General features: G+C 43.5%; 1 protein-coding gene across 3 annotated transcripts in view; it reads left to right on the forward strand.

The window, feature by feature from the left end:
- Positions 1–26872, forward strand: part of Afg1l (AFG1 like ATPase) — a 160743-nt gene that overhangs the window by 55561 nt on the left and 78310 nt on the right. For all 3 annotated transcript variants that reach the window (XM_075944655.1, XM_075944665.1, XM_075944676.1), the window contains one exon: positions 16196–16254. In XM_075944655.1, the coding sequence (XP_075800770.1) occupies positions 16196–16254 (59 nt within the window). The remainder of the gene's footprint in view (positions 1–16195; positions 16255–26872) is intronic.

Genomic DNA, 26872 nt, shown 5'->3' on the forward strand with positions numbered 1-26872 from the left:
ACACCTGTTCCCCGCTGCTGTCCTTCCACACCTGTCCCCTGCTGCTGTCCCTCCACAACTGTTCCCTGCTGCTGTCCCGCCACAACTGTCCCCTGCTGCTGTCCCTCCACACCTGTCCCCTGCTGCTGTCCCTCCACACCTGTCCTCTGCTGCTGTCCCGCCACACCTGTCCCCTGCTGCTGTCCCTCCACACCTGTCCCCTGCTGCTGTCCTTCCACACCTGTCCCCTGCTGCTGTCCCTCCACACCTGTCCCCTGCTGCTGTCCTTCCACACCTGTCCCCTGCTGCTGTCCTTCCACACCTATCCCCTGCTGCTGTCCCTCCACACCTGTCCCCTGCTGCTGTCCCTCCACACCTGTCCCCCGCTGCTGTCCTTCCACACCTGTCCCCTGCTGCTGTCCCTCCACACCTGTCCCCTGCTGCTGTCCTTCCACACCTGTCCCCTGCTGCTGTCCCGCCACACCTGTCCCCTGCTGCTGTCCCTCCACACCTGTCCCCTGCTGCTGTCCCTCCACACCTGTCCCCTGCTGCTGTCCTTCCACACCTGTCCCCTGCTGCTGTCCCTCCACACCTGTCCCCTGCTGCTGTCCCACCACACCTGTCCCCTGCTGCTGTCCCTCCACACCTGTCCTCTGCTGCTGTCCCTCCACAACTGTCCCCTGCTGCTGTCCTTCCACACCTGACCCCGCTGCTGTCCTTCCATACCTGTCCCCTGCTGCTGTCCCTCCACACCTGTCCTCTGCTGCTGTCCCTCCACACCTGTCCTCTGCTGCTGTCCTTCCACACCTGTCCCCCGCTGCTGTCCCTCCACACCTGTCCCCTGCTGCTGTCCTTCCACACCTGTTCCCTGCTGCTGTCCCTCCACACCTGTCCCCTGCTGCTGTCCCTCCACACCTGTCCCCTGCTGCTGTCCTTCCACACCTGTCCCCTGCTGCTGTCCTTCCACACCTGTCCCCTGCTGCTGTCCTTCCACACCTGTCCCCTGCTGCTGTCCCTCCACACCTGTCCCCTGCTGCTGTCCCTCCACACCTGTCCCCTGCTGCTGTCCCTCCACACCTGTCCCCTGCTGCTGTCCCGCCACACCTGTCCCCTGCTGCTGTCCTTCCACACCTGTCCCCTGCTGCTGTCCTTCCACACCTGTCCCCTGCTGCTGTCCCACCACACCTGTCCCCTGCTGCTGTCCCTCCACACCTGTTCCCCGCTGCTGTCCCTCCACACCTGTTCCCCGCTGCTGTCCCGCCACACCTGTTCCTCGCTGCTGTCCCTCCACACCTGTCCCCTGCTGCTGTCCCGCCAACCTGTCCCCTGCATGATGGCCATCCTCCTGTGGAGCAGCTGAGCCTGTTGGGACCAGTGCTGCACCTGCTGCTGTTGGTGCCTTTGCTTGATGTTGAGGCAGAATAGCACCTGACTTTGTTCTCCTGGCAGTGCTTGGCATGGTACCAGCAGAGGGCGAAACACTGTCTGCAGATGAGCCATCCACCATTGGTTTCTGTTTGCAGCCTTTGGTGTGCTGCACAACCCTCTTCATCTTCTGGCAGGAAGGCAGGGAACCATTGGCATTGCAATACTGGCAGGCATGTACCAGAGACTGCATGCAGCGTTGGATGCTCAGGCAGCCAGAGTCTCCTGGTCTCAGTGTGGCTGTTGCTTGCTGGTTGTTGCTGTCATCATCCAGGCCAAGGCCTAGTTTCTCCATTTTTGGTCATGATTTTTAGTGTTATAGTAGGTGATACACAGGTCATAATCCTCAGTGCCCCACAATTTCTCCATGATGCCAAATTCAATTTCCTCAACTGTTACCAGGTGCAGGAAGCCATATTTATAAGTATTAAAGCTCAGATGGAAAGGGATCCCGGTAGTCGGGAGCCAAGGGATACTGAGTGCTACAGCTCATGTGGAAGAGTATTCTGGCAGCTGGGAGCCAGCAATAGCACAGATCTCAGTAAGCATAGCAGCTTACAGCCCTGCTCTAGGGAAAGGTTTCCCCAGTGTAACAGCTCTGCTCCAGCAGGAGAGGGCTTCCCCAGTGAAGTTACAGTTAGGCGGGTTCCAGGAGCATAACAACTCCCCTCTGCTAGGGGAAGGTTTTCCCAGTGAAAGTGTGACAGCCCTGCTTTGCTTTACTCCTCCATCTCCCACTTAGATGGCCCAGATGATCCAATTTCTCAGAGTGCCTCTGTTGCAGTTTCCTCTGAGTCTTACATCCAGAACATTCTCAAGACTACTGGTTGAGATTATCCTGCCTCAGAGAATACTCCAGTAGGGACTTGACCATAATCCTAAATTTTCTTTGGGTTTCCATAAGATTTTCAGCACCCCCAATCAGGAGGAAGTAGCCTAGAAAACTACACCCACATTCCCCCCAAAAAAAGATTATGTTTTTCTTTGTTTAGAGTGTTGATTACAAGTTGTTATGGATAATGGTCAGGAAAAGGGCTAAACAAAGGAGATTAGATCCAAAGTTCTTGTTTTGAAAAGAGAAAAAGGGAAAATGCTGTGGGATAATCTCTTGTACACTGAAAAAATTTGTCACTCATATTAGTTTAATAGAATGTTGATTGGCCAGTAGCCAGGCAGGAAGTATAGGTGGAGCAAGCAGATTAAGAGAATTCTGGGAAGAGGAAAGGCAGGGAATCAGTCACCCAGCCAGACATGGAGGAAGCAATATTAGAATGCTGAGGAAAGGTACTAAGCCACATAGCTAAACATAGACAAGAATTATGCATTAATTTAAGTTGTAAAAGCTAGTTAAAAAGAAGCCTGAGCTAATAGGCCAAACAGTTTATAATTAATAAAAGTCTTGTGTGTTTCTTTGGGACTGAATGACTACAGGATTGGGTGGTACAGAAATTTCCGTCTGTAACATGGCATTAATGCCTCTCTTTATTTGATGCATTTATTGTGTTTTTGGGTCATTGCCTGCCCTCTTCCAGAATGATGCAGCTTCCTGAGGGCCTGGATATATATATAAAATCTGGGTGTGTGGGTATGCTCTATGCACTGTCAGAGTGCCTAGCACAAAGGTAGATCTCAGTATGTGGGCTCAGAATGTGCATGTATATTTCTTCAAGGATCTCTGGTTGCAGCGGAGAATAGATGGTGTGGATGAGTTTTTGAGACTGGGAGTAAGGACCAAGAAGGCTTTTTCAGCAGTGCTTAGGGGAGGTGATGGGGCAGTGATAGGAAATGGTCAGCTGCTGTTTTTATTATAGGCAGAGACAACAGGACTTGCAGATGGACCAGGTCTTGGGGATGGAAAAACAGAGACCAAACAAGCAGTCTACCACAGAGCTATCTCCCCATCTTTCAAGAGCTTTTATTCCTTTTTTTTTTTTTAATGAAATTACTGATGAGACACTGTCTAAAAGAAAAGAGAAAAGATAAACAGTGGGAGGTGTTGGTGGACTGTTGGGAAGGACTTGTTGGAGGAGGTGTGTCATGGGGGGTGGAGGTTTCAAAAGCCCACAGCAGACCCAGAGTCTCTCTTTTCCTGCTGCCTGTGGATCAGGATGTAAAACTCTCAGTTACTGCTCCAGGACCATGTCTGGCTGCACACCACTGTACTTCCTGCCATGATGATAATGGACTAAACCTCTGAAACTGTAATAAACCCTCAATTAAATGTTTTCCTTTATAAGAGGTGCTGGAGAGATGGCTCTGAGGTTAAGAGCACTGACTGCTCTTCCAGAGGACCCGGGTTCAATTCCTAGCACCCACATGGCAGTTCATAACTGTCTGTGACTCCAGTTTCAGGGGATTCAGCACCTTCACAAGACAGACATGCAGGCAAAATACGAATGCACATGAATTAAAAATAAATAAATTATTTTTTTTTTAAAAGAGTTACTGGGCTGGAGAGATGGCTCAGTGGTTAAGAGCATTGCCTGCTCTTCCAAAGGTCCTGAGTTCAATTCCCAGCAACCACATGGTGGCTCACAACCATCTGTAATGAGGTCTGGTGTTCTCTTCTGGCCTGCAGACATACACACAGACAGAATACTGCATAATAAATAAATAAATAAATAATTTTTTTTTAAAAACAGTTACTATAGTCATGGTGTCTCTTCACAGCAACAGAGCACTAGTTAAGACAAGCATAATAGAAAGACGCATGATGTGGACCTACAGCCTCCACACATATATGTACTCTGGTGCACATTCATTCCCTCCCCCATTTATATGCAGCTAACACTACACACACACATAAATACCAGATCAACTAAGTGAAAATGGTGTTTGTCTCTACTATAGCTGACTTGACAATGTGATCAGGATTGTCTTTGCACAATGACAAAGCTATGCCCATAAGTAGGGAGGCGCTAGAATGATCTAGGAGGTTCTGTAGCAAATACTGTTGAAGGAAAAGTAGTGCTTGGTAGGGCTAGAAAGGAGAGCAGTGTCTTGAAGGAGCTCAAAGACCCTAGCAGTTCTGGTGTGGTAAAGCAAGGCAGACAGGCATAAGGAGAGGCCGAGGGACACTTTGGAGCACAGATGTTGCAGGCATGAACAAGGTCCCAGGGCTGTCAGAAAGTGTGCAGAACTTGAGCTGGAGCTCGCCTTTGGAGAAGACAAAAGTTGAACTCTTAGACACGCAGCGTTGCAACAGCTGGACACTAGATAACTGACAGCCTCTTTCACAAGCCCTCGAGTATCTCCCATTAGCAGGGTGGACAGAAATCATCTTCATAGGCTAATTTTTTAAAAATATTTTTTAATTTTTGTTTTTGTTTTGTTTTGTTTTTGTTTTTGTTTTTTTGTTTTTTTGAGACGAGTTTCTCTGTGTAGCCTTGGCTGTCCTGGAACTTGTTCTGTAGACCAGATTGGCCTTGAATTGTATCTGCGCGCCCTATTGTAAGAGATAATGTAAGACCCTGGAGCTTGCCTCAAGCTGGACTGGCAGGGTCCCAGTGGGAAAGACTGCCTTCTTGTAACCTGAAGGAGGGGTTTCTGGGTGGAGCGTAGGAATGTGGTGGACCCAGGTAGATGTTCGGAAGTGACTGTAGAGTAGAGGCAAGAAGTGGCTTTGTCTTGGTCCCAGACAATGGTTCTGTAGTGGGAACTATGTGGCTTGGAGGAGATTTAGCAGTGTCTGACTGTTCTACCCAAGAGCATACATTGGCAGGCAGCAGCGCTGAGGCTGGGACTCTTGCCAGAGACATTGTTAGTGCAGAGCCATTCTCCATGCAGGAAGCACATGGACAAACATGGCAGGATGCATAGAATGAGGAACCTGGGATAGGGTGACGGCAGTGGATCTGTGGGGAACCACTAGAAAATGAACCATAGTTTAGAATTCTCATAGTTTATGTGCTAAGATGAAGTTTTTCTGTTTTCATAATATTCCAAGTTTTTCTAGTTTCAAGATATTCCAGCAGGAAAAAAATAGTAAGAATTAATTGGATGGTGACCCAAAGAGTTAGCAGTTCAGTAGATCAAACTAGTTAGAGATTCAAAATTAACTTAATGATTAAACTTGAGAACTCTGTTCAAAAAATAGGAAGACAGTGTTAAAGGAATGTAGACTGTGTAAACTGAGCGGTTGTTCCTCATTGTCAATGTAATTTGGAGTACTGAAAAGGAAGCAGCCCCAAGACTGAACCCACGGTGGTACACAGGAGGTTAGAAAATTCTGCTTTTGACTTTTAAAAACTTTAAAAAATATTATTTTATTATTATATAATTTATTATATAATTTATTATTAATAATTTATTATTATAAAATATAAAAATATTATTTTATGCATATGGATAATTTGATTGCATGTATGTCTGTCTGTACACCACATGCATGCCTCGTGCCATTGGAGGCCAGTGGATCCCCTAGAACTGGAGTTACAGATAGTTGTGAGCCACCATGTGGGTGCTGGGAACCCAGCTGCACCCAGCCTGAATCCTCTGCAAGAGCAGCCAGTTAAGAGCCGGTACTCTTAACCACTGAGCTATCTTTCTAGCCCCTGAACTTTTCCTTTAACATTAAAAAATTTTAAATTTTATGTGTATGTCCGAATGAACATGCATGTGCACTCAAGTGTGTGCCGTGATCTGTTTATGGAGGTCTGTGAACAACTAGTGGGGACTTGGGTCTCTCCGTCTACCACATGGTTCCCAGGGATTGAACTCAGGTCATCTTGTTGGCTCAAATTTGTTTTCCATGTACTCTTTATTATAATGAAAATGAATTGGGTAGCATTAAAATATCCTGACTAGGATAATTTGAAAAATCTATTTTCTTAGGCCACCAGACAAAGTGTTCTGTGATTTTTATTCAGAGCAGTGTATTCATAGTAAGCAAAGGCCTAGACAGCACTGCAGGTTGGCTACAGTGTGTGCACACTCACATTTATGCTACTTATTTTACCACTTAAAGGAAAAAATTAGCTGGGTGTGGTGGTGCTTGCTTTAATCCCAGAATCTGGGAGGCAGAGGCAGGCAGATCTCTGTGAGTTTGAGGCCAGCCTGGTCTATAGGGAAAGTTCCAGGCTCTTCAGAGCTAAACAGAGAGACTCTGGCTCAACAGAACAAGGCAACTACAACAACGGCATCTCAGTGGGCATTGGACAAAGGCTGAGAACACATTTGGAAAAACTACTACCTTTCCCAGTAGAGTTAGTTCATAAAATGGAAGTAGCGTTATCACTGTAATATGATATCAGAGCTATGTGTATTGCCTCAAAAGACAGGACTGCATTTAGCAGTGAAACTATGGAGCATTTTTGTTGAAGTTATGAACTTGTCAAGGTCTACAGCTATAACATTTTTCATCTTTATAAGTGAATTCTTTTGATTTATTTTGATTTTGTTCACCCAACTCCTCCTCCCCACCCTTGCTAGATTCCCTTCTCCTCTTTTTAACTAGCCCATTGACTCCTGTTCCTGCTGGATATGGGACCTTCCATTGGAATGTGATTAACTCATCAGGGGCCACACCCTTAAAGAAAATTGAGTCTCTCAACCTTAGAAGCCACCACCCGTCCACAGCTCTTCAGTTAGGTGTATTGGCTCGTGAACCCCCAGGACTCCACGGTAGAAGTTGGGTGGTTGTGAACCCCTAGGACTCCATGATAGAAGTTACATGGCTTGTGAACCCCTAGGACAGTAGGAGTTGCATGGCTTGCTCTTATACAGGTCTTGTGCAGGCATCCACAGCTGCAGTGAGTTCATGAGTCATCCTGCCTGATCTGGAAGACAAGGTTTTGTTGCGGTCCCCCTGAGCTCTGACTCTTGCCCCTTAGTTTTAGTCGGAGATGTGTTATAGATCCCAGTCATGGCAGAGGCTTGCAGGACACCCTCTCTCTGCACCCTGACCAACAATTATCATTTTTTAACGTGGAACTAAATTATAGACAGAAAGAGAAAAACAAGTTGGTGGATAATTAGGAGAACCATGCAAACCACACACACACACACATTTTAAGATTTATTTATTGTGTATACAATATTCTACCTGCACATCTGCCTGCAAGGCAGAAGAGGGCACCAGATCTCATCATAGATGATTGTAAGCCACCATGTGGTGGCTGAGAATTGAACTCAGGACCTCTGGAAGAGCAGCCAGTGCTCTTAACCACTGAGCCATCTCTCCAGCCCCCAACCACATATCTTATTTGAATTTCAGAACTACATAAAAACACTGTCTAAATTGCAGAGATGCCCTGAGCATATACATGGTCTACATAAACAGAAAACACCCTAGCATTAGAACAATGACAGATACTACAGCATTAAATGTGAATAAAGGCAAAAAAAAAAAACAACCCAGCAGCTTTTAAAAATAGATGAGTGACCAGAGCAAAGAGAAGTATGGTTCAGGAAATTTAGCTTTCATTTTCTTTGAAACCAGAAGTTGGGCTTGGTGGTCCATGCCTGTAATCCCAACACCAGGCACGATGAGTCAGGAGGATGTTAAATTTAAGGCCACTATGGGCTCCATAACAAGATTCTGTCTCAAGGGAAAGAAAATCAGGAAAATGTAGACTGAAAAAGATTTAAGATTAAAAAAAGGCAACAAATTGAGCTGAAAACTCATTTACTGAGCGATCATCTGAAATAAAGACAGCTAATGAAGTAAGAAGATATTACAATTACATCCATTCATATTAGTCTTCAAGGCACCGAAGTGGAGACATCAAGCCGTGTGGTGAAATGGGTGCTGTTTGGCAGAATATCAGACCAGACCACGGAGAACAGAGGAGTGGAGGATGTCAGTTCCCGGGAGAGCCAGTGCAGGATGCACTTCACTGAAGAAAATTGTGTGAAGTGAGGCAGATCACTCAGGGGATTGGGCAAGAAGGGAATTCTGACTCCTGCCGAGGGGAGTTACTGACACTGAGTGACAATGTCCTCATTTTGTGTGGCCCAGGATAGCTTCAAACTTGAGATCTCCTGCCTCAGCCTTCCAGATGCAGGACTGCAGATAGGAGCCACTCTGGCCAGCTTGCTTTGGAGGATTTAACTGTGCCTTTTACTTCCTAAATTATTAGAAAAGAAAAAAAATTGAAGAATGCTTCTCAGAGCAAACTCTGTAAAACAGCCCAAATATATGAATAAAAACCATAAAGCAGGATCGGACAGCTCAGTGACAGGAAATACCAGTGGTTGATATTTGTCCGCTACCCCCCTTTTTGAGCTAAGCAAGCTCCTAGCTCAGTGACCCCCTTGGAGATGACAACCCAATTATCTGATGTTTCTGGAGAAAGAAAGAAAGCAGACAGACTCCCGAGGGAGAGAACTTAGAGGAGGGCCCAGGTGGGCTTCAGGGTCCGGGATAATAATTGCTGCGTTGGCGTCTTGGGTTCTGATGACAAACCCATAGTTTTATAGACTGAAGAATCAGATTAGAGAGTTTGAGGTGTGGTGCTCTGCCCCACAGAGAACTAGACTGGGATAGCTCCAAGTTTTGTGTACAAATCCTGCCTGAATCTGAGATTTCCAAACCACATCTCATCTCCATGCTCAGCTTGATTGGCCTAGACACTCCTATAGATCAGTATAGCACATCTCTTGAGTTTGTCTGCAAAGGCATTTCCAGAGATAATTAACTAAAGGAAAAGACCTTCCTGAATTTGGGTAGCAGCATCCTAAAGGTTGGGGCCCAGCTGACATAAAAGGGCCATCTTGGAGCTTGGTGCTTTCTCCTTGATCATCGGCTGCCGTGGTTCATTCGGTCTGCCACACTGTCCTTGCCCTGATGGCCTGCAGTTTCTAATAAACTAATAAAACATTTTCTAAATAATGAAAGAGAAAAGCTGAATTGCCGTTGCTGCTTAAATGGTCTAAAGATACCCTTAAAAAATTCCATGATAAAGTAATATTTTAGAAGAATAAGTCAGATTGGCCCCAGACAGCCATGTAAATATTTTATTGTTATTTTATAAGAAAATTCCTTTGAATTACCTTTGTTACGTACTTTTCTTCCTCTAAACCAGTTTGCACATGTATGAATAGGAATTTTCACCCTCTTGGTTTTAAAACTTGAATTTTAAGGAAAAGATCTGCTATCCACATGCGTCTCCGCAGCCTCGATGTGCTTGTCATTACTTCAAAACCCCTCTCTGCATGCATTTGCCTCTAAGTGTTATTGCGGTTCTTCACTCTGCATAGTTTTAGAGTCCTCATACCATTCTCCACCAAATGAATGGCCCGTAATCCCAGTCCTCTATCTTATGCAACCAAGTGTTCATTTACCTCTGTTCAGAAATCATTTTTAAAAAAATCACAGGCAAGAACTGGTGAATTTTTAACTGGTATTTAGTAAATCATGGCAACTGTTGATAATATGAAATCTTTACATCTAAGGAAGTTAAAGCCAAGTGTAAAACCGTTTGTAGCTAAATAATATTTCAGGAGGTAGAGCTAATGTATTGTAATTAGCATAATATTTGAATTGCATTGGAACTTCAATTTAATGACTACAGCCCCTTTTCCATTGCATAAAAACCTAAAGATTTTCAAGCCAATGAATTTCTGCTTAGGATTATGTTTAGAAAATGCCCTCAGAACATAATGTTTGAATCACATGTCTTTATAAAAGTTGAGTTTTAAAAATTTAACCCTTTGAAACATTCAGTCTGTAAGGCTTAGCTCCTGCCATTCTCCTTTAGCTTTGCTGACGAGTGAAAATCTTTTTTTTAATTTATTTTTTATTACTTTATAAATAATACCATTCAAAATTTCCACTTCCTCCCCTCCTCCCATTTCCTTCCCGCTCCCCCACTCTCCCTCCCCCTCCAGTCCTAAGAGAGGGCAGGGTATCCTGCCCTGTGGGAAGTCCAAGGCTTAGGAAGGTGTGTACCCAAATAGACTAGCATCCCAAAAAGAGCCAGTATATGCAGTAGAGACAAATCCCAGTGCCATTATCATTGGCCCCTCAGTCAGCCCCCATTGTCAACCACATTCAGAGGGTCCAGTTTGATCCCATGCTCATTCAGTCCCAGTCCAGCTGGCTTTGGTGAGCTCCCATTAGCTCAGGCACACTGTCTTAGTGGGTGGACCAACCCCTCGCGGTCCTGACTTCCTTGCTCATCTTCTCCCTCCTGCTCTTCAACTGGACCTTGGGAGCTCAGTCTAGTGCTCCAGTGTGGATCTCTGTCTCTATCTCCATCCATCGCCAGATGAAGGTTCTACGGTGATATTCAAGATAGTCATCAGTCTGACTACGGGACAAGGCCAGTTCATGTACCCTCTCCTCCACTGCCCAGGGTCCTAGCTGGGGAGGGACATCCCCGTGGACACCTGGGAACCCCTCTAGGAAATCTTTTATTCAACAGCAAGTGAGCTTTCACTGCTTTCATTGATCTCAGAACTCCCAAACTGTAATGGCGTAAACGAATGCAGACAGATTGTAAAAATATATATACAGCTTTAATGGAGAAATAGACTTACAGAACCACCGTTCCAGCGGAGACCAGGAAAGCAGATGCAGCGGCTGGAAGCAAATTTATAGGCAAACATTAGCCCGAGGCGAACATGCCCCCTTAGGGGCGGGACTTATCCCTACACCAAACTGCATGCTTGTCAGTCTCCTATAGCATTAAAAAAAGATAGGACAGGTGTGGCCGTACATGCCTTTAATCTCAGCACTACTCAGGTAAAGGTAGGCAGTTCTCTCAGAACAAGTTGGTCTGCATGGTGAGTTCCAGAACGGCCAGCTAGGACTGCATAGTTAGACCCTGTCTCAAAACAAACCAACCAACAAACAAAAACAACCACCATCAACAACAAAACAAAAACAGCTTTAAAATAACACCTTAGCTTTGTTCTAGACTGTTGAGCTCATAGATATTCACTACTGCTGATATGTTTTTTATAAAAGGATATCTAATATATAATAGAAATGACACATTTTAAGAACTGTCAATCTATGGGGGGTCATGTAAATACAGTACTCATACATTCAAAAAAAATTAAAAAGTCATTGTTTAAATCATCACCACAACCATGTAGTGAATAGTTCTGCTTCTCCCCAAAGTTTCCTGTGTCCTTTTGTCTTCACTCACTGTCGGCCCCGCCTTCTCTCATCATTACTCACTGTTGGCCCCGCCTTTTGTTAGCACTCACTGTTGGCTCCACCTTCTTTCATCATCACTCACTGTCGGTCCCGCCTTCTTTTGTCATCACTCACTGTTGGCCCCGCCTTCTTTCACCATCACTGCGGATCCTTGGTCTTTCCTCAGGCAGCCACACTGAGTAGTTGCTTTGGTTGCTGTTAATGGGCTTGTCTTTTCTCTAGTCTTATATCAAGGAACTACCCAGTGTATATTGTTTCGGGTCTGGTTTCTTCTGAGATTTGCCAATTGTACACTTAGTTTATCTTTTAATTGCAGAATAGTATCTTATTGTGTAGATGTGCACGATTTGTTATCTATTCACCAAATGCTACACATTTGGATTGCTTCTGAGTTGGGAATATTACAAATGAAGGTCTGGAGGTTGAGCCCGAGCCTCATGCGTGCCAGGAAAACACGTTACCACCACACAAACCGAGGCCCCACCACATTTTAATGCAGCTTCTCCAGCAGCTTTTACAGTTGGTGAGAATTGTGGGAATATTTAATTTTAAAGCCATTTCTCAAATTTTACCTATTTTACTCAATGGAGGTAAGGATTATAGCAAAGACAAGATCTCATGTTGAAGCTTAATAATTGTGATGCCCGTAAATCAAAATTTGGATGTAAGTGAACTGAAACTTCTTAATTGCCACAGACCACATACAAACTGTTCCTTCACTGTAATGATGCGACGATGAGTACTTCTAAGGAGAATAAATGTTTTCTAATAATCATTTTATTTCCATAAAATATAGCAGTTGAAATCTATCACAGTTATAAAATTTTCTCTAAACAAGGAAATATAGAAAAGATACTATAATGCTATATTTTGAAAAAAACCACAAGATATAGTGTAACCTAATTTGTGTATTTACTATTGAGGAAACCTTTTTACTGTTTCTATTTTTATAGTTTTAAAAATTCATGAGCTTTATAGAATGTCTATAAAAGACTATAAAATTTCAAACTCTTGGAAATTTTTTCCAGAAGTTTCCGTTAAAAATATTTTTAAGGTCCTAGAGTTACATATGTGTGCCACCCTGAGTACCACAGTTACATATGTGTGCCACCCTGAGTACTGCATTACATATGTGCCATCCTGAGTACTGCAGTTACATATGTGTGCCACCCTGAGTACTGCAGTTACATATGTGTGCCACCCTGAGTACTGCAGTTACATATGTGTGCCATCCTGAGTACTGCAGTTACATATGTGTGCCCCCTGAGTACTGCATTACATATGTGTGCCACCCTGAGTACCACAGTTACATATGTGTGCCCCCTGAGTACTGCAGTTACATATGTGTGCCATCCTGAGTACTGCAGTTACATATATGTGCCACCCTGAGTACTGCAGTTACATATGTGTGCCACCCTGAGTACTGCATTACATATATGTGCCACCCTGAGTACTGCAGTTACATATGTGTGCCATCCTGAGTACCACAGTTACATATGTGTGCCATCCTGAGTACTGCAGTTACATATATGTGCCACCCTGAGTACTGCAGTTACATATGTGTGCCATCCTGAGTATTGCAGTTACATATGTGCCACCCTGAGTACCGCAGTTACATATATGTGCCCCCTGAGTACTGCAGTTACATATGTGTGCCATCCTGAGTACTGCAGTTACATATGTGTGCCATCCTGAGTACTGCAGTTACATATATGTGCCCCCTGAGTACTGCAGTTACATATGTGTGCCATCCTGAGTACTGCATTACATATATGTGCCCCCTGAGTACTGCAGTTACATATGTGTGCCACCCTGAGTACCGCAGTTACATATGTGTGCCCCCTGAGTACTGCAGTTACATATATGTGCCACCCTGAGTACCGCAGTTACATATGTGCCATCCTGAGTACTGCATTACATATGTGTGCCATCCTGAGTACTGCAGTTACATATGTGTGCCATCCTGAGTACCACAGTTACATATGTGTGCCATCCTGAGTACTGCAGTTACATATATGTGCCATCCTGAGTACTGCAGTTACATATGTGTGCCATCCTGAGTACTGCAGTTACATATGTGTGCCATCCTGAGTACTGCAGTTACATATGTGTGCCACCCTGAGTACTGCATTACATATATGTGCCACCCTGAGTACTGCATTACATATATGTGCCATCCTGAGTACTGCAGTTACATATGTGCCACCCTGAGTACCGCAGTTACATATGTGTGCCCCCTGAGTACTGCATTACATATATGTGCCACCCTGAGTACTGCATTACATATATGTGCCATCCTGAGTACTGCAGTTACATATGTGCCACCCTGAGTACCGCAGTTACATATGTGTGCCCCCTGAGTACTGCGTTACATATATGTGCCACCCTGAGTACTGCATTACATATATGTGCCATCCTGAGTACTGCAGTTACATATGTGCCACCCTGAGTACCGCAGTTACATATGTGTGCCCCCTGAGTACTGCATTACATATATGTGCCACCCTGAGTACTGCAGTTACATATATGTGCCATCCTGAGTACTGCAGTTACATATGTGTGCCACCCTGAGTACTGCATTACATATATGTGCCACCCTGAGTACTGCAGTTACATATATGTGCCATCCTGAGTACTGCAGTTACATATATGTGCCCCCTGAGTACTGCAGTTACATATGTGTGCCACCCTGAGTACTGCAGTTACATATATGTGCCCCCTGAGTACTGCAGTTACATATATGTGCCCCCTGAGTACTGCAGTTACATATGTGTGCCACCCTGAGTACCGCAGTTACATATGTGCCATCCTGAGTACTGCATTACATATGTGTGCCATCCTGAGTACTGCAGTTACATATGTGTGCCATCCTGAGTACTGCAGTTACATATGTGTGCCATCCTGAGTACTGCAGTTACATATGTGCCACCCTGAGTACCGCAGTTACATATGTGTGCCCCCTGAGTACTGCATTACATATATGTGCCATCCTGAGTACTGCAGTTACATATGTGTGCCATCCTGAGTACCGCAGTTACATATGTGTGCCACCCTGAGTACTGCAGTTACATATATGTGCCATCCTGAGTACTGCAGTTACATATGTGTGCCACCCTGAGTACTACATTACATATATGTGCCACCCTGAGTACTGCAGTTACATATATGTGCCATCCTGAGTACTGCAGTTACATATATGTGCCCCCTGAGTACTGCAGTTACATATGTGTGCCACCCTGAGTACCGCAGTTACATATGTGTGCCCCCTGAGTACTGCATTACATATGTGTGCCATCCTGAGTACTGCAGTTACATATGTGTGCCCCCTGAGTACTGCATTACATATGTGTGCCATCCTGAGCACCGTAGTTACATATGTGTGCCATCCTGAGTACTGCAGTTACATATGTGTGCCATCCTGAGCACCGTAGTTACATATGTGTGCCACTCTGGCAAAAGCCTACTTAAAAGAAAAGTATAAAATCCTTAAAGTCTATAGAAAACATTATTTTGAGTGAGGTAACCCAGACACAGAAAGACAATTATCACATGTACTCATTCATAGGTGGTTTTAAAACATAAAGCAAAGAAAACAAGTCTACAAACCACCATCCCAGAGAACTTAGACAACAATACAGACACTAAGAGAGACTTACATAGATATAATCTACATGGGAAGTAGAAAGCAAAAAAAGACAAGATCTCCTGAGTAAATTGGGAGCATGGGGACCTTGGGAAAGGGTTGAAGAGGGGAGGGGAGAGGCAAGGAGGAGCAGAGAAAAATGTAGAACTCAATAAATATCATGGAAAAATAAAAAAAATTAAAAAATAAAAAATTTAAAATTCTTTAAATCCATTGCTATTTTCTTTTTGTTTACTTTTGAAAATAAGTATATTCGTGAATCTGTATTTTGTGTAAGCATACATTCACTGTGACACATATGTATGTTGTAAAATACTACCTTTAATATAATCACCTTGCGTTTTAGCTTATTAAAAAGAGTATTTGGATTTTTAGACAATTCATTACAGTGGCCTTTCCTTACCTTTTAATCAAATATGTGACCTTAGGACACATTCAGGAGCAGTTTTGTCTATCAAGTTTTTTTTTCTGAAAGGCTTATTTTAACATGACTTTTAATTAATTACTGAGAACTTACAGGACCAGAAAAGATGATTTCCTTCCTGATACAATCTTCTATGTTCAGGGGCTAAGGACTTTGGGATGTGTCACCTCCTCCTCCTTCTTTTTGTTTTTAGAGACAGGGTTTCTCTATATAGTCCTCGCTGTCCTGGAACTCCCTAGGTAGACCAGGCTGGCCTTGAACTCAGAGATCCGTCTGCCTCTGCTGGGTTTAGAGGCATCACTACAATACCCAGCTCTGAGTCTCTTCTTTACATGGATGTTTTGACTCAGGACTCTGGAAGGCGTGACTTTGTATTTTCACTGCCTCTTCCTCCCATGTAAAGCTAGGAGCTGGGATGCTTCTGATTTCCTTTCTGTAACTGCTCACTTTTCTTCTATTAAAAATGTAGTCAGAGTCTTGGTTCTGTCTGAATAAAAATAATTTTGGTCAGTTTTCTTGTGCTTTCTTAGTCCGTAGAAAGCTCCATTTGCCAGCCTAAAAGATAAAGTATCATTGTGGTTGAAGCTAAGTAAAAAGCTCGTGCATTTGTTTGTTTCAGATCTCTACAAAAACGGACTCCAGAGGGCTAACTTTGTACCATTTATAGCTGTCCTGAAGGTAAGGGGAAATCATTTGTTCATCCATTGACATGCAGGTGATCGCCGAGTGAGTCTGTGCACCTTGGTCTTGTATCAAGCAGAATTCATCTCCATATTTAGACAGTGATAGTCAGAGACGAGAGCAGAAAGATACCTCTTAAAAACAGTATTTCCCCATGTGTACATGGGAAAAATGACAAATATAGTCCAAATTATTTCCTAGCTGAAACATTTGATAGTTTACATTTTATAAATCTTAATTTAAGGTTTGCTCATAAATATTATAGCAGAATGTTTAAGCTTATACATGGTGTTCTTTGTTTCCTTCAGGCTAATGGCCATTATTAACATGTTTTCCTAGTTATTAAAGTTGCTATTCTAGAACACCATTATTACAAAAATATTCTAATATATTTAAATGTGATTGCCATCAAGTTATCATGAAATTATGTCAAGTTGAGGCACATAAATAGTTTAAATATTTGTGTATCATTGCTGCATAGAGTTTAAAATAGTCTTCATTACAATATCATTAAGAATAAAATAGCCTCCTTTTTTACTGTTAATTTTAAGTAATTTTTACATAATTATTCACTAATTCTATAGTCTACCCATATTTCCTGAAAGCCTACTATGTGCAAAGTGCCACACTAGTCACAGTAAGTAATAGAATTACAAAATAGGGGATTTTTATCTCCAGGTCTTTATAATCTACTTGAGAATGTAAAATGTACACAAATACTTTAAAAAGCAAAGTATATTGTTCCTAAATGAAGCACAATTATGTGCCAAATGTAATTTATCTAATTTTAGGTATTTAAATGTTCTCAGTTCTTATCACCATATCTGAAAAAGAATAAAGTTTTATTTAGCAAAAACTAAACTTCGAAAAATCTTCCTAAGAAGGAGTGGGATTGCCTTCAAATACTCTAAGCACACAGTCAGACAATCTCTTTGACACACACTTTAGCTGTATTATTGTTGGTGCCTGCACTAACTCAGAAGAATTCAAACATCTGTTTCCCTGACCAATTTTTGTTTCCCGTGGATCTGAATTTCTCTGAGGTATTTTTAGATGTGAGGAAAGCGTTTCCAGAGGCTCCAGACTGTCGATAATGTCTCCTTTGGTATTCACACATGGGGAGAGGTAGATTTCCTCCATACTCCAAAGTATGTACCCTACAAAGAGACCAAAACACAAACAAGAAATGGAAAAAATAGATGCCCAAAATAGTATCTTCATATGGCAAGCTGTAGAAAGAGAAGGCTCACAGACCTTCATCTATATACTTTTTGAGGGGGAGGAGAGAGAGCATAAATCTTCTTTCCTTTTTTGGTCAGTAATTTATCATAATTTGATATACAGCACCATCAATAGCCAGCTAAACTGGCTGAATTAAATGTCATTTTCATTCCCTTTTCTACTCTTAATTTCTCTGAAGAGAGAACACCAAAGATGAATAATCCATAATTTCAAATTGAGCACAAACTGACATGCCCAAGAAAGTAAAGACTGCATTTGAAAATTTCTAAAATGTCCACTTCATTCAAAGGATTTCTTATATGTAACAGAACTGAGTTCAGCGGCAACACTAGAGCTGGTTCTGCCGGAGCTCGTCTGTCGTTCCGCTGGGTCCTACTCTTGGGTCAGCCTGACATAGACTAGAGTCACTGGAGTGAGGGAAACTCGTGGAAGCATGACCTCCATCAGATTTACTGGGAATATGCCTGTGGGGACATACCTGTGGGGACCTACCGGCGGGGCATTGTCTTAATTGCTGGTTGATTTAAGAGGGCCCAGCCTTCTGCAGGTAGCTAGCCCTGTCCTTAGGCGGGTGGGGCCTGGGCTGCATAAGAAAGCTAGCTTGGGAAGCAATACAGTAAAAGCATTCCTTGGTCTCTGATCAGTTTTCCCCTCCAGGCTCCTGCCTTGAGTTCCCTTCATGAAAGCCAAATAAACCCTTTCCTTCCAAGATGCCTTTGAACACTGTTTTATCAAAGCAACAGAAAGCAGAGCAGGGCAGTGTGTTTATATGAAGATTCTTTTGTAAGTAAAGATGGCTTCAGACTTAACTGAATGACATCTTGCCTATTTACAGATGATAGTCATCAATCATATCCTCATCAGTCATACCTAGGGTGGAGTTCAAGTCATTTTTGGAACTTGGGGGAACTTGGGATCATGGAGAGGGCACAAGAGGGGTGGTCACGCTGTGTGTTTTAAAGTGGATTTCTGCTATGTATTTCTCTTGGCTGTGCCAAGATGAGAATCCACTAATATCTGTAAATAGGCAGTGGATAAATTTCCTGCAGGTAAGTTTGATCCTTTGGAGGGTTGTTTTTAAGTCATGTGGGATCCACAAAGATCAGCTTGTACTCCAGGCCTATTTCCTCCCTTGAGAAGTGACTCATCTAGACTCTAGGCTGGGCTCTCTGCGAATCCACTGGTGTCCTGAGAGTTCTTTTCATCCTGGCTATTCCGAATGCTTCTATATGTCCCAGTTTTGTGTGACTTATTCTTTACTAAGTTATGTATACTTAGCAGTTATATAATTTAATGTTCATCCAAAGATAAAAGACATTACTAATATGAATGAGATGGCCTCCAGTCTTAGGCATTTGAATCCTTGGTCCTCAGCTGGTAGCACTGCTCGCAACACTGCTTGGGTGTTGCCTTGTTGGAGGAAGTCACTAAAACCTTGAAGCCTGCTGCCATTCCTAGTGTGTGCTCTGTTTTGTGCTTGTGGTTTGAGGTGTAAGCCTGCAGCATCCTGCTCCAGCATCCTGCCCCAGCCTACTGCCTTGTTATTCCTGCCTACTGCCTTGTTATTCCCGCCTACTGCCTTGTTATTCCTGCCTACTGCCTTGTTATTCCTGCCTACTGCCTTGTTATTCCCGCCTACTGCCTTGTTATTCCCGCCTACTGCCTTGTTATTCCCGCCTACTGCCTTGTTATTCCTGCCTACTGCCATCCTATTCCCGCCTACTGCCATGCTATTCCCGCCTACTGCCATGCTATTCCCGCCTACTGCCATCCTATTCCCACCTACTGCCATGCTATTCCTGCCTAATGCCATCCTATTCCCGCCTACTGCCATGCTATTCCCGCCTACTGCCATCCTATTCCCACCTACTGCCATGCTATTCCCGCCTACTGCCATCCTATTCCTGCCTACTGCCATGCTATTCCCGCCTACTGCCATCCTATTCCCACCTACTGCCATGCTATTCCCGCCTACTGCCATGCTATTCCTGCCTGCCGCCATGCTATTCCCGCCTACTACCATCCTATTCCCGCCTACTGCCATCCTATTCCCGCCTACTGCCATCCTATTCCCACCTACTGCCATCCTATTCCCACCTACTGCCATCCTATTCCCGCCTACTGCCATCCTATTCCCGCCTACTGCCATGCTATTCCCGCCTACTGCCATCCTATTCCCACCTACTGCCATCCTATTCCCGCCTACTGCCATCCTATTCCCGCCTACTGCCATCCTATTCCCGCCTACTGCCATGCTATTCCCGCCTACTGCCATCCTATTCCCACCTACTGCCATCCTATTCCCGCCTACTGCCATCCTATTCCCGCCTACTGCCATGCTATTCCCGCCTACTGCCATCCTATTCCCGCCTACTACCATCCTATTCCTGTCTACTGCCATGCTATTCCCGCCTACTGCCATCCTATTCCCGCCTACTGCCATGCTATTCCTGCCTGCCGCCATGCTATTCCCGCCTACTGCCATCCTATTCCCGCCTACTGCCATCCTATTCCTGCCTACTGCCATGCTATTCCCGCCTACTGCCATCCTATTCCCGCCTACTGCCATGCTATTCCCGCCTACTGCCATCCTATTCCCGCCTACTGCCATCCTATTCCCGCCTACTGCCATGCTATTCCCGCCTACTGCCATGCTATTCCCGCCTACTGCCATGCTATTCCCGCCTACTGCCATCCTATTCCCGTCTACTGCCATCCTATTCCTGCCTACTGCCATGCTATTCCCGCCTACTGCCATGCTATTCCCGCCTACTGCCATGCTATTCCCGCCTACTGCCATGCTATTCCTGCCTGCCGCCATGCTATTCCTGCCATTGTGGATGTAACCCTCAGGAATTATAAGCCCAGATAAATTTTTTAGTCTATAAGTTGCCTGGTCATGTTGTTTTATCACAATGGAAAAGTAACTAATATAGAATTTGGTACCAGGAATGGGGTATGTATATTCTGTGTTATATTATTGTCGGAAGTATAAAATTTTATTTTTATTTTACAGAGGGCTATAGTTAAGAGATAGCCTTGAGTCTCAGAAAAGATTTTGGGCTTTTAAGCAGTGTTGAGATTGAAAACCATGAGGACTTATGGATTGGACTAAATATGCTTTTATTATAGTATGGCCATGAGTCTGTGGAGGCCAGGGAGTGGTGGTTTGAACGAGAATATCCCACATAGGCTCCGCTGTTTGAATACTTGGTCCCCAGTTGGTGGAGCTGTTTGGGTAGGTTAAGGAAGTGTGACCTTGCTGGAGAAAGTATGTCCCGAGGGGTGGGCTTTGAGCTTTCAAAGCCATGCATCCTTCAGTCTTTCTCCCTTGCAGTTCAGAATGTGAGCTCTCAGCTTGCTCTTTTCCCCACTTCTCGCTGGAAGTGTATGCAGGGCTTCTGTGCTTAGCCAACATCCTCACACCTTGGTGTTTAATTATAGGCAAAACAGGTATCCCCACCCCCAGCTCAGGAACTCAGTCATGTTTTAACACAGACATAAAAAGTATAAATATAAAAGCTATTAAAAGCAGTGACGAACACAAAGCTTTTGTTCCCATGTTATCATGCATGTTTAGAGGAGCAGTTAGATCAATGGTGTTCACACGCACATGAGGGGATACAGTGTGATTATTTGCGGGGTGCTTTTCTAGGAGTTCTGCTGATCACAGACTGCAGGATGATGCAGGAACTTGCCTGTTGCCATAGAAGGATGAAAACAATGTTCTGCACAGAAGAGTACTAGGAAGATGCATCTCAAATGTTAGTTGAAATTGTGCCTTGTTGTAGGAGGCTGCTTTTCATTTCCCTGCCACCCAGACTCCCGAAATAATCACACAGAAATTGTATTATTTAAACCACTGCTTGGCCAATCGCTTAATTTATTGCTAGCTAGCTCTTACATCTAGAATTAACCATTTCCATTCTTTTATATTTTGCCATGAGGCTCATGGCCTATTGGCAAAGTTCTGGCTTCTTGCTTGCGTCTTTCTCCTCTGGTGTCTCCATGGCATCTTTCTGACTTTGCCTCCTTTCTCCCAGCATTCAGTTTAGTTTTCCCTGCCTAGCTCTGCTCTTTTGCCCGATCACAGGCCAAGACAGCTTCTTTGTTAACCAATGGTATTCACCTCATACAGAGGGGAATCCCACATCAGTGCCTGAATGATGGGATTTTAAGTGGATTTCCTCTTTTAGAGATTTCTGAAATGAGATTTCAGATTTTGATGAAATTTCATTTCACCAAAAATGAAATGAAATGGAATTTCTGAAATGAACATATATTATTACTCTAATGGAAAAAAATTTAGACAGATCAGATTTGTCCCTCTTTCTTAGGAACTCAGCAGATCTGGACAGGACTCTGATATTCAAATTGAAGTATTGAGCATGACCATCATACAAGTAAATGTGGCATGTGTCTGTCTAGTTGTTGATGCTAGAACAATGTCAGCAATTGGGGGGTTTGTAAAGAAGATGGATTTATTCTTGAAGCTCTGGAGGTCATGAATTCTGTTATCACAGAAACCACCAGATGTGGATCTAGTGAGCCCTCATGTGGTATCCACTCTAGGCAGAGACGAGAGAAATGAGAAGGACGCACTCCACAGCAGCCTCCTTTCGTGATGACAGCATCAATCTATCCATGAGGACAGTGTCCTCATGACACAGCCACCTCCTAAAGGCCGACCTTCCAACACTAACACACGCTTCTTGGAGGACTCCATCAAAAGGCTATGGAAGGATGACTTGGGGGCTAAAGGCACTTCAGGCTGGGGACCTGAGTTCAGTCCCCAGAACCATGGAAATCTGGAAGGAGAGAAGTGAGCACACAGCTGTGCTCTGACCTCCACATGCACTGTGGCATGTGTTTCTCTCTCTCTCTCTCTCTCTCTCTCTCTCTCTCTCTCTCTCTCTCTCTCTCTCTCTCTCTCACACACACACACACACACTTTTCTTTATTTTTATAAACAAAGACATATAGGAAGGAGGACCCACGAGCAGGAAGGAAAGACCTGACTAGTTTCTCAGAGCGCACAATGAGCGCACTGACTCAGACAACGAGAGAAGATGCAGTTTTTAATATTTTAAGAGAAATTTAAAATTCATTTTACTAATAAGATAAAGGAGATGAATTGAATGTAAGATCAGAAGAAAAGTGAGCTGGCAGGGACCCAGGTTGAATTCCCAGCACCCACACCCATCTGGAATTCTCTCTTTCGAGGACACTGCACAGGTGTGTGCAGAAGTGGGGCACAGACATACATTCAGGCAAAACACCCCTACGCGTAAAATGAACTAATTAAAATATGTCTGGTATCCTGTCAGCTGGGTCATTGTGCACATGCCCGATGTGGTGGCACGCTCCTCTCATCCCAGCACTCAGGAGTTGAGGCAGTAGGCCTGCGTATTCAAGGCTAGCCTGGGCTACATAGTGAGACTCTGTCCCAAATAGGACAGTGGAAAAAAATAAATAAATCCCTGCTACATTTCAGAGCCACTTAAATCAAAAACCCTACAGATATGTATTTTTGGACATATGGTAATGTAGGAATTACAGCCTTCATGAAATTTCCTGAGCAAATTACTTTTGAGATTTCACACCACCAGTCAAAATGAATAACTTATAAATAGAGATATTACAGTAAAGTAATTGGTGGTGGTTGAATTGAATCTGATTAAACATTTCAGGCAGTAACATTCTGATCATGTCATGTGAGCACTTCTGTAATTGAATTAAGTACGGGATGCTGAAGTACGTGGCAAAGAGGCCTTGACCCGAATGAGCAGCTTGAGCAGAGAAAGTGGCACATGTCAGGTTCCCCAAGGAGCACATGATACTTACACTGAGACTGGAAAGTCAAAAATTACTAGGAAGAGCCAAAGGACATTGATCATAGAGGGGGTGTATGGAAAGGATGGACCATGAGGATTGTACATTTAAGATGTGATTAGTAATTAGTTCGTTAATATTTGATGAACCACTTATTACTATTCTTCTGTTTACCTGAGGCTTTGAGAATTTGTTTAAAACTTAGATCCCCTCTCTCTGCCTCCAAATAAAAGCAGGATGTGTTTGGTGTATTATGCAAACACAAGGGACCATATTGACACTAGTGCTCTTAGATAAAAAGATAATTAACATAGTAATCTTTAAAGTCTGTAATTTGAAACTCCCTGATGACCATCTGACACAATTTAGATAATTCTTCTAAAGTATGTATACTGGTGAAATTGTTAAAGCAGTTGCCAGTATCTGTACAGACTGTTCTTTACAGTTAGACGTGTCTCTCTTGGCCTCTACACTGCAATATTTTACAGAAACTTGATATCTGTATCCAGGTCAGCATATAGAAGCAGTAGCCAAATCTAGACTGTTATCTGCTTTTGTGAATAAAACTTTATTGAAAAGCTTCATGCTCATTTCTTTGTATGTTGTCTGTAGCTCTTTTCACACTATAGCAACAGAGTTGAGTTCTTGAAGCAGACTAATGGTCTTGAAAGTCTAAAATATTTATGTTCTGTCTTTTTTCAGACAGTGTATGGATCCTCATTGATAAAGTGTGTGAGGTAGCCAGGCAGTGGTGGTGCACACCTTTAATCCTAGCACTTGGGAGGCAGAGGCAGGCTGATTTCTGTGAGTTTGAGGCCAGCCTGGTCTACAAAGTGAGTTTCAGGACAGCTAGAGCTGTTACACAGAGAAACCCTGTCTCAAAAAGCAAACACAAACAAACAAAACCAAAAAACCCAAAATAAACCCCAACCCCTTTCCCCAAAATTAAAGCAAAACAAAACAAAAATAAAGAGTGTGAGGCACAAACAGCTACTTAAACTGATATGTGTAAACAGCATTTTTTTCCTAGAAAATTTTACTTGTTCATGTAACAGAAACCCTGTGCTAGAGTAGATTCAGTAGCAGCTATCAGAGAAAGTGTTACTTCAAAAGCAGGATAAATGCGTGCTCGAAAAGAAGGATGTTGGTGGGCTAAGAGCCAAGAGAGTGGCCAGGATCAGTTGCAGATGATTCAGTAATTTGAGATTATTGGCTTTGTTAGAATCAAATGAAAATGTTATTTCCATATATACAGACACACAGACAGACAGACAGACACGCACGCATGCACGCATACTTCTGTATTTATTTGCAGTCCTAGAGATTGAATCCAGGCACTTGCACATGTTGGTCAAATAAGTACTCTACTTCTAAGGCATATCTGTAGCCCTAGCTTTTACATTTATTGTTTTGTTATTTATTTATTTAATTTATTTAGGAGACAGAGTCTTTAAACTGTGTGAGGTGTTTGGTTTGGTTTGGTTTTTTTGAGACAGGATTTCTCTGAGTAGCTTTGGAGTCTGTCCTGGCATTCACTCTGTGGAACAGGCTGGTCTTGAACTCACAGAGATCCGCCTATCTCTGCCTCCCAAATGCTGGGATTAAAGGCATACACCACCACTGCCTGGCTTTAGAGGCAGAGTCTTTTTTTTTTTTTTTGGTTTTTCGAGACAGGGTTTCTCTGTAGCTTTGGAGCCTGTCCTGGAACTAGCTCCTGTAGACCAGGCTGGCCTCAAACTCACAGAGATCCGCCTGCCTCTGCCTCCCAAGTGCTGGGATTAAAGGCTTGCGCCACCACGGCCCAACAGAGGCAGAGTCTTAATCTATATGGCAGACTGGCCCAAATCTCACAGTGTAACTCAGGCAAGAGGATTGCCTCAGGCTTTTGAGTGCTCAGATTAGAGATGAGAGCCATGGTGCCCAGTAATTTCATATAGATTAAAATATGTCTTAAATGCATAGTGATTGAATAATATTCTTTCCACACAATCTGTGCTATCATTAGTATTTAAAATTGTGATCTTAAAGGTATGGAGGACTAACTGATATTTTGACAGATGAATCGTATTAGCCTTAAGGGTGGAACTGGCTAGCAAAATTATTTCTGGTCCCATCTGCTCGGTTCTGTAAACAGGTGACTATATAGACCTGTCTTTTATATTTGGGTAAAAATTCTGTTCACTCCATCGCTTACCACACAGACTGTTTTGTCTTATTCACTCCACAGTGAAAGAAATGCTGTGTGTAGATTTTAAAGTTAAGAGCTTCTGTGTGAATCTCACTGTCTTTTTAGAATTTTCATCGTCAGTTTAACTCTAGAACAACTCTGAAATACCATCCCCGTGGGAACTGTCCTGTGTGGTAGCCTTTGCCGTGTTTCTAACAAAGATAGGCTGTCACCAGTAAGTCAGCATTCTGATGGTCTTTCACAGTGACAACAGGCTGCTTCTTTTTGAGAGTTCTTCATTTCCTCTTAAAATTAAAATTTGGGTGATTGACTACTGGACGGTAACTATGAGCTGTGGACAGCAGTCAGCAGAGCATCCTACAGTATGATTCTCTCTTTCGTCAGTAGCATCTGGGAAATGAAATTAGAGAACAATAGGTCCTAGCATCAACTCTTCAGAATTTTCCATTTCTGACAAAACGTTGCTCATTTGGAAGCATTGTATTTTGATTTAGCATGAGTTGATTTTAAATATGTAATGCATAGATACTTAATAGTTAAAGATAGTAGCAGTTTTGTTGCTACTAAGTTTGTACTGTTTAGTTCAGAGATGAATACATATCTTTTACTTGGTAATATTTCTGGACTATTTTTTTGTTGTTGTTCGAGACAGGGTTTCTCTGTATCTTTGGGGCCTGTCCTAGAACTTGCTCTGTAGAACAGGCTGGCCTCGAACTCCTCCCTTGTGCTGGGATTAAAGGTATGCATCATCACCACCCAGGTGTTATGCTTTCTTGATCAAAAACATTTTGAGAAGCTGTCTGTTGGATTTTATGATCTGTTTTCCGTGGGTCTTATTCTGCTAGTGGACACTTTGAGGATGTTCTGTGCTGTAGTCTGCAGCTGCAAACTGCTGCATAAGAAAAGATGCTTATGCCTTCGGACAAGACATTGTGGCACTCATCTTTTGCCCCGTACTGGCACTAGGGTTTTATTTTTTTTATTTCTTTTTAAATTTATTTATTTATTAAAGATTTCTGTCTCTTCCCCGCCACCGCCTCCCATTTCCATCCCCCTCCCCCAATAAAGTCCCCCCCCCAGCCCGAAGAGCAATCAGGGTTCCCTGCACTAGGGTTTTAGAGTGGTTAAATAAATGAATCTTGTCGCTTTGTCCTGCGGTGGCTTTCACAGCTGCTGGGAGCGGTTTGCCGGTGTGTTCATGGTGCCTTTCTGCACTGGAGCTCTCGGGTTGTTAGTCTAGGGGCTAGCGTCCACCCAACTGCCCTCCACTGGACTGTCACCCGAGTCAGTCTTCCGGGGGTCCCTTTGTCAGCGCGGTGATGTCTTTACTTGGGAGCTGCCCTTTTAAGACTT

This window comes from Microtus pennsylvanicus, chromosome 1, assembly GCF_037038515.1.
Source record: "Microtus pennsylvanicus isolate mMicPen1 chromosome 1, mMicPen1.hap1, whole genome shotgun sequence".
NCBI lineage: Eukaryota > Metazoa > Chordata > Mammalia > Rodentia > Cricetidae > Microtus > Microtus pennsylvanicus.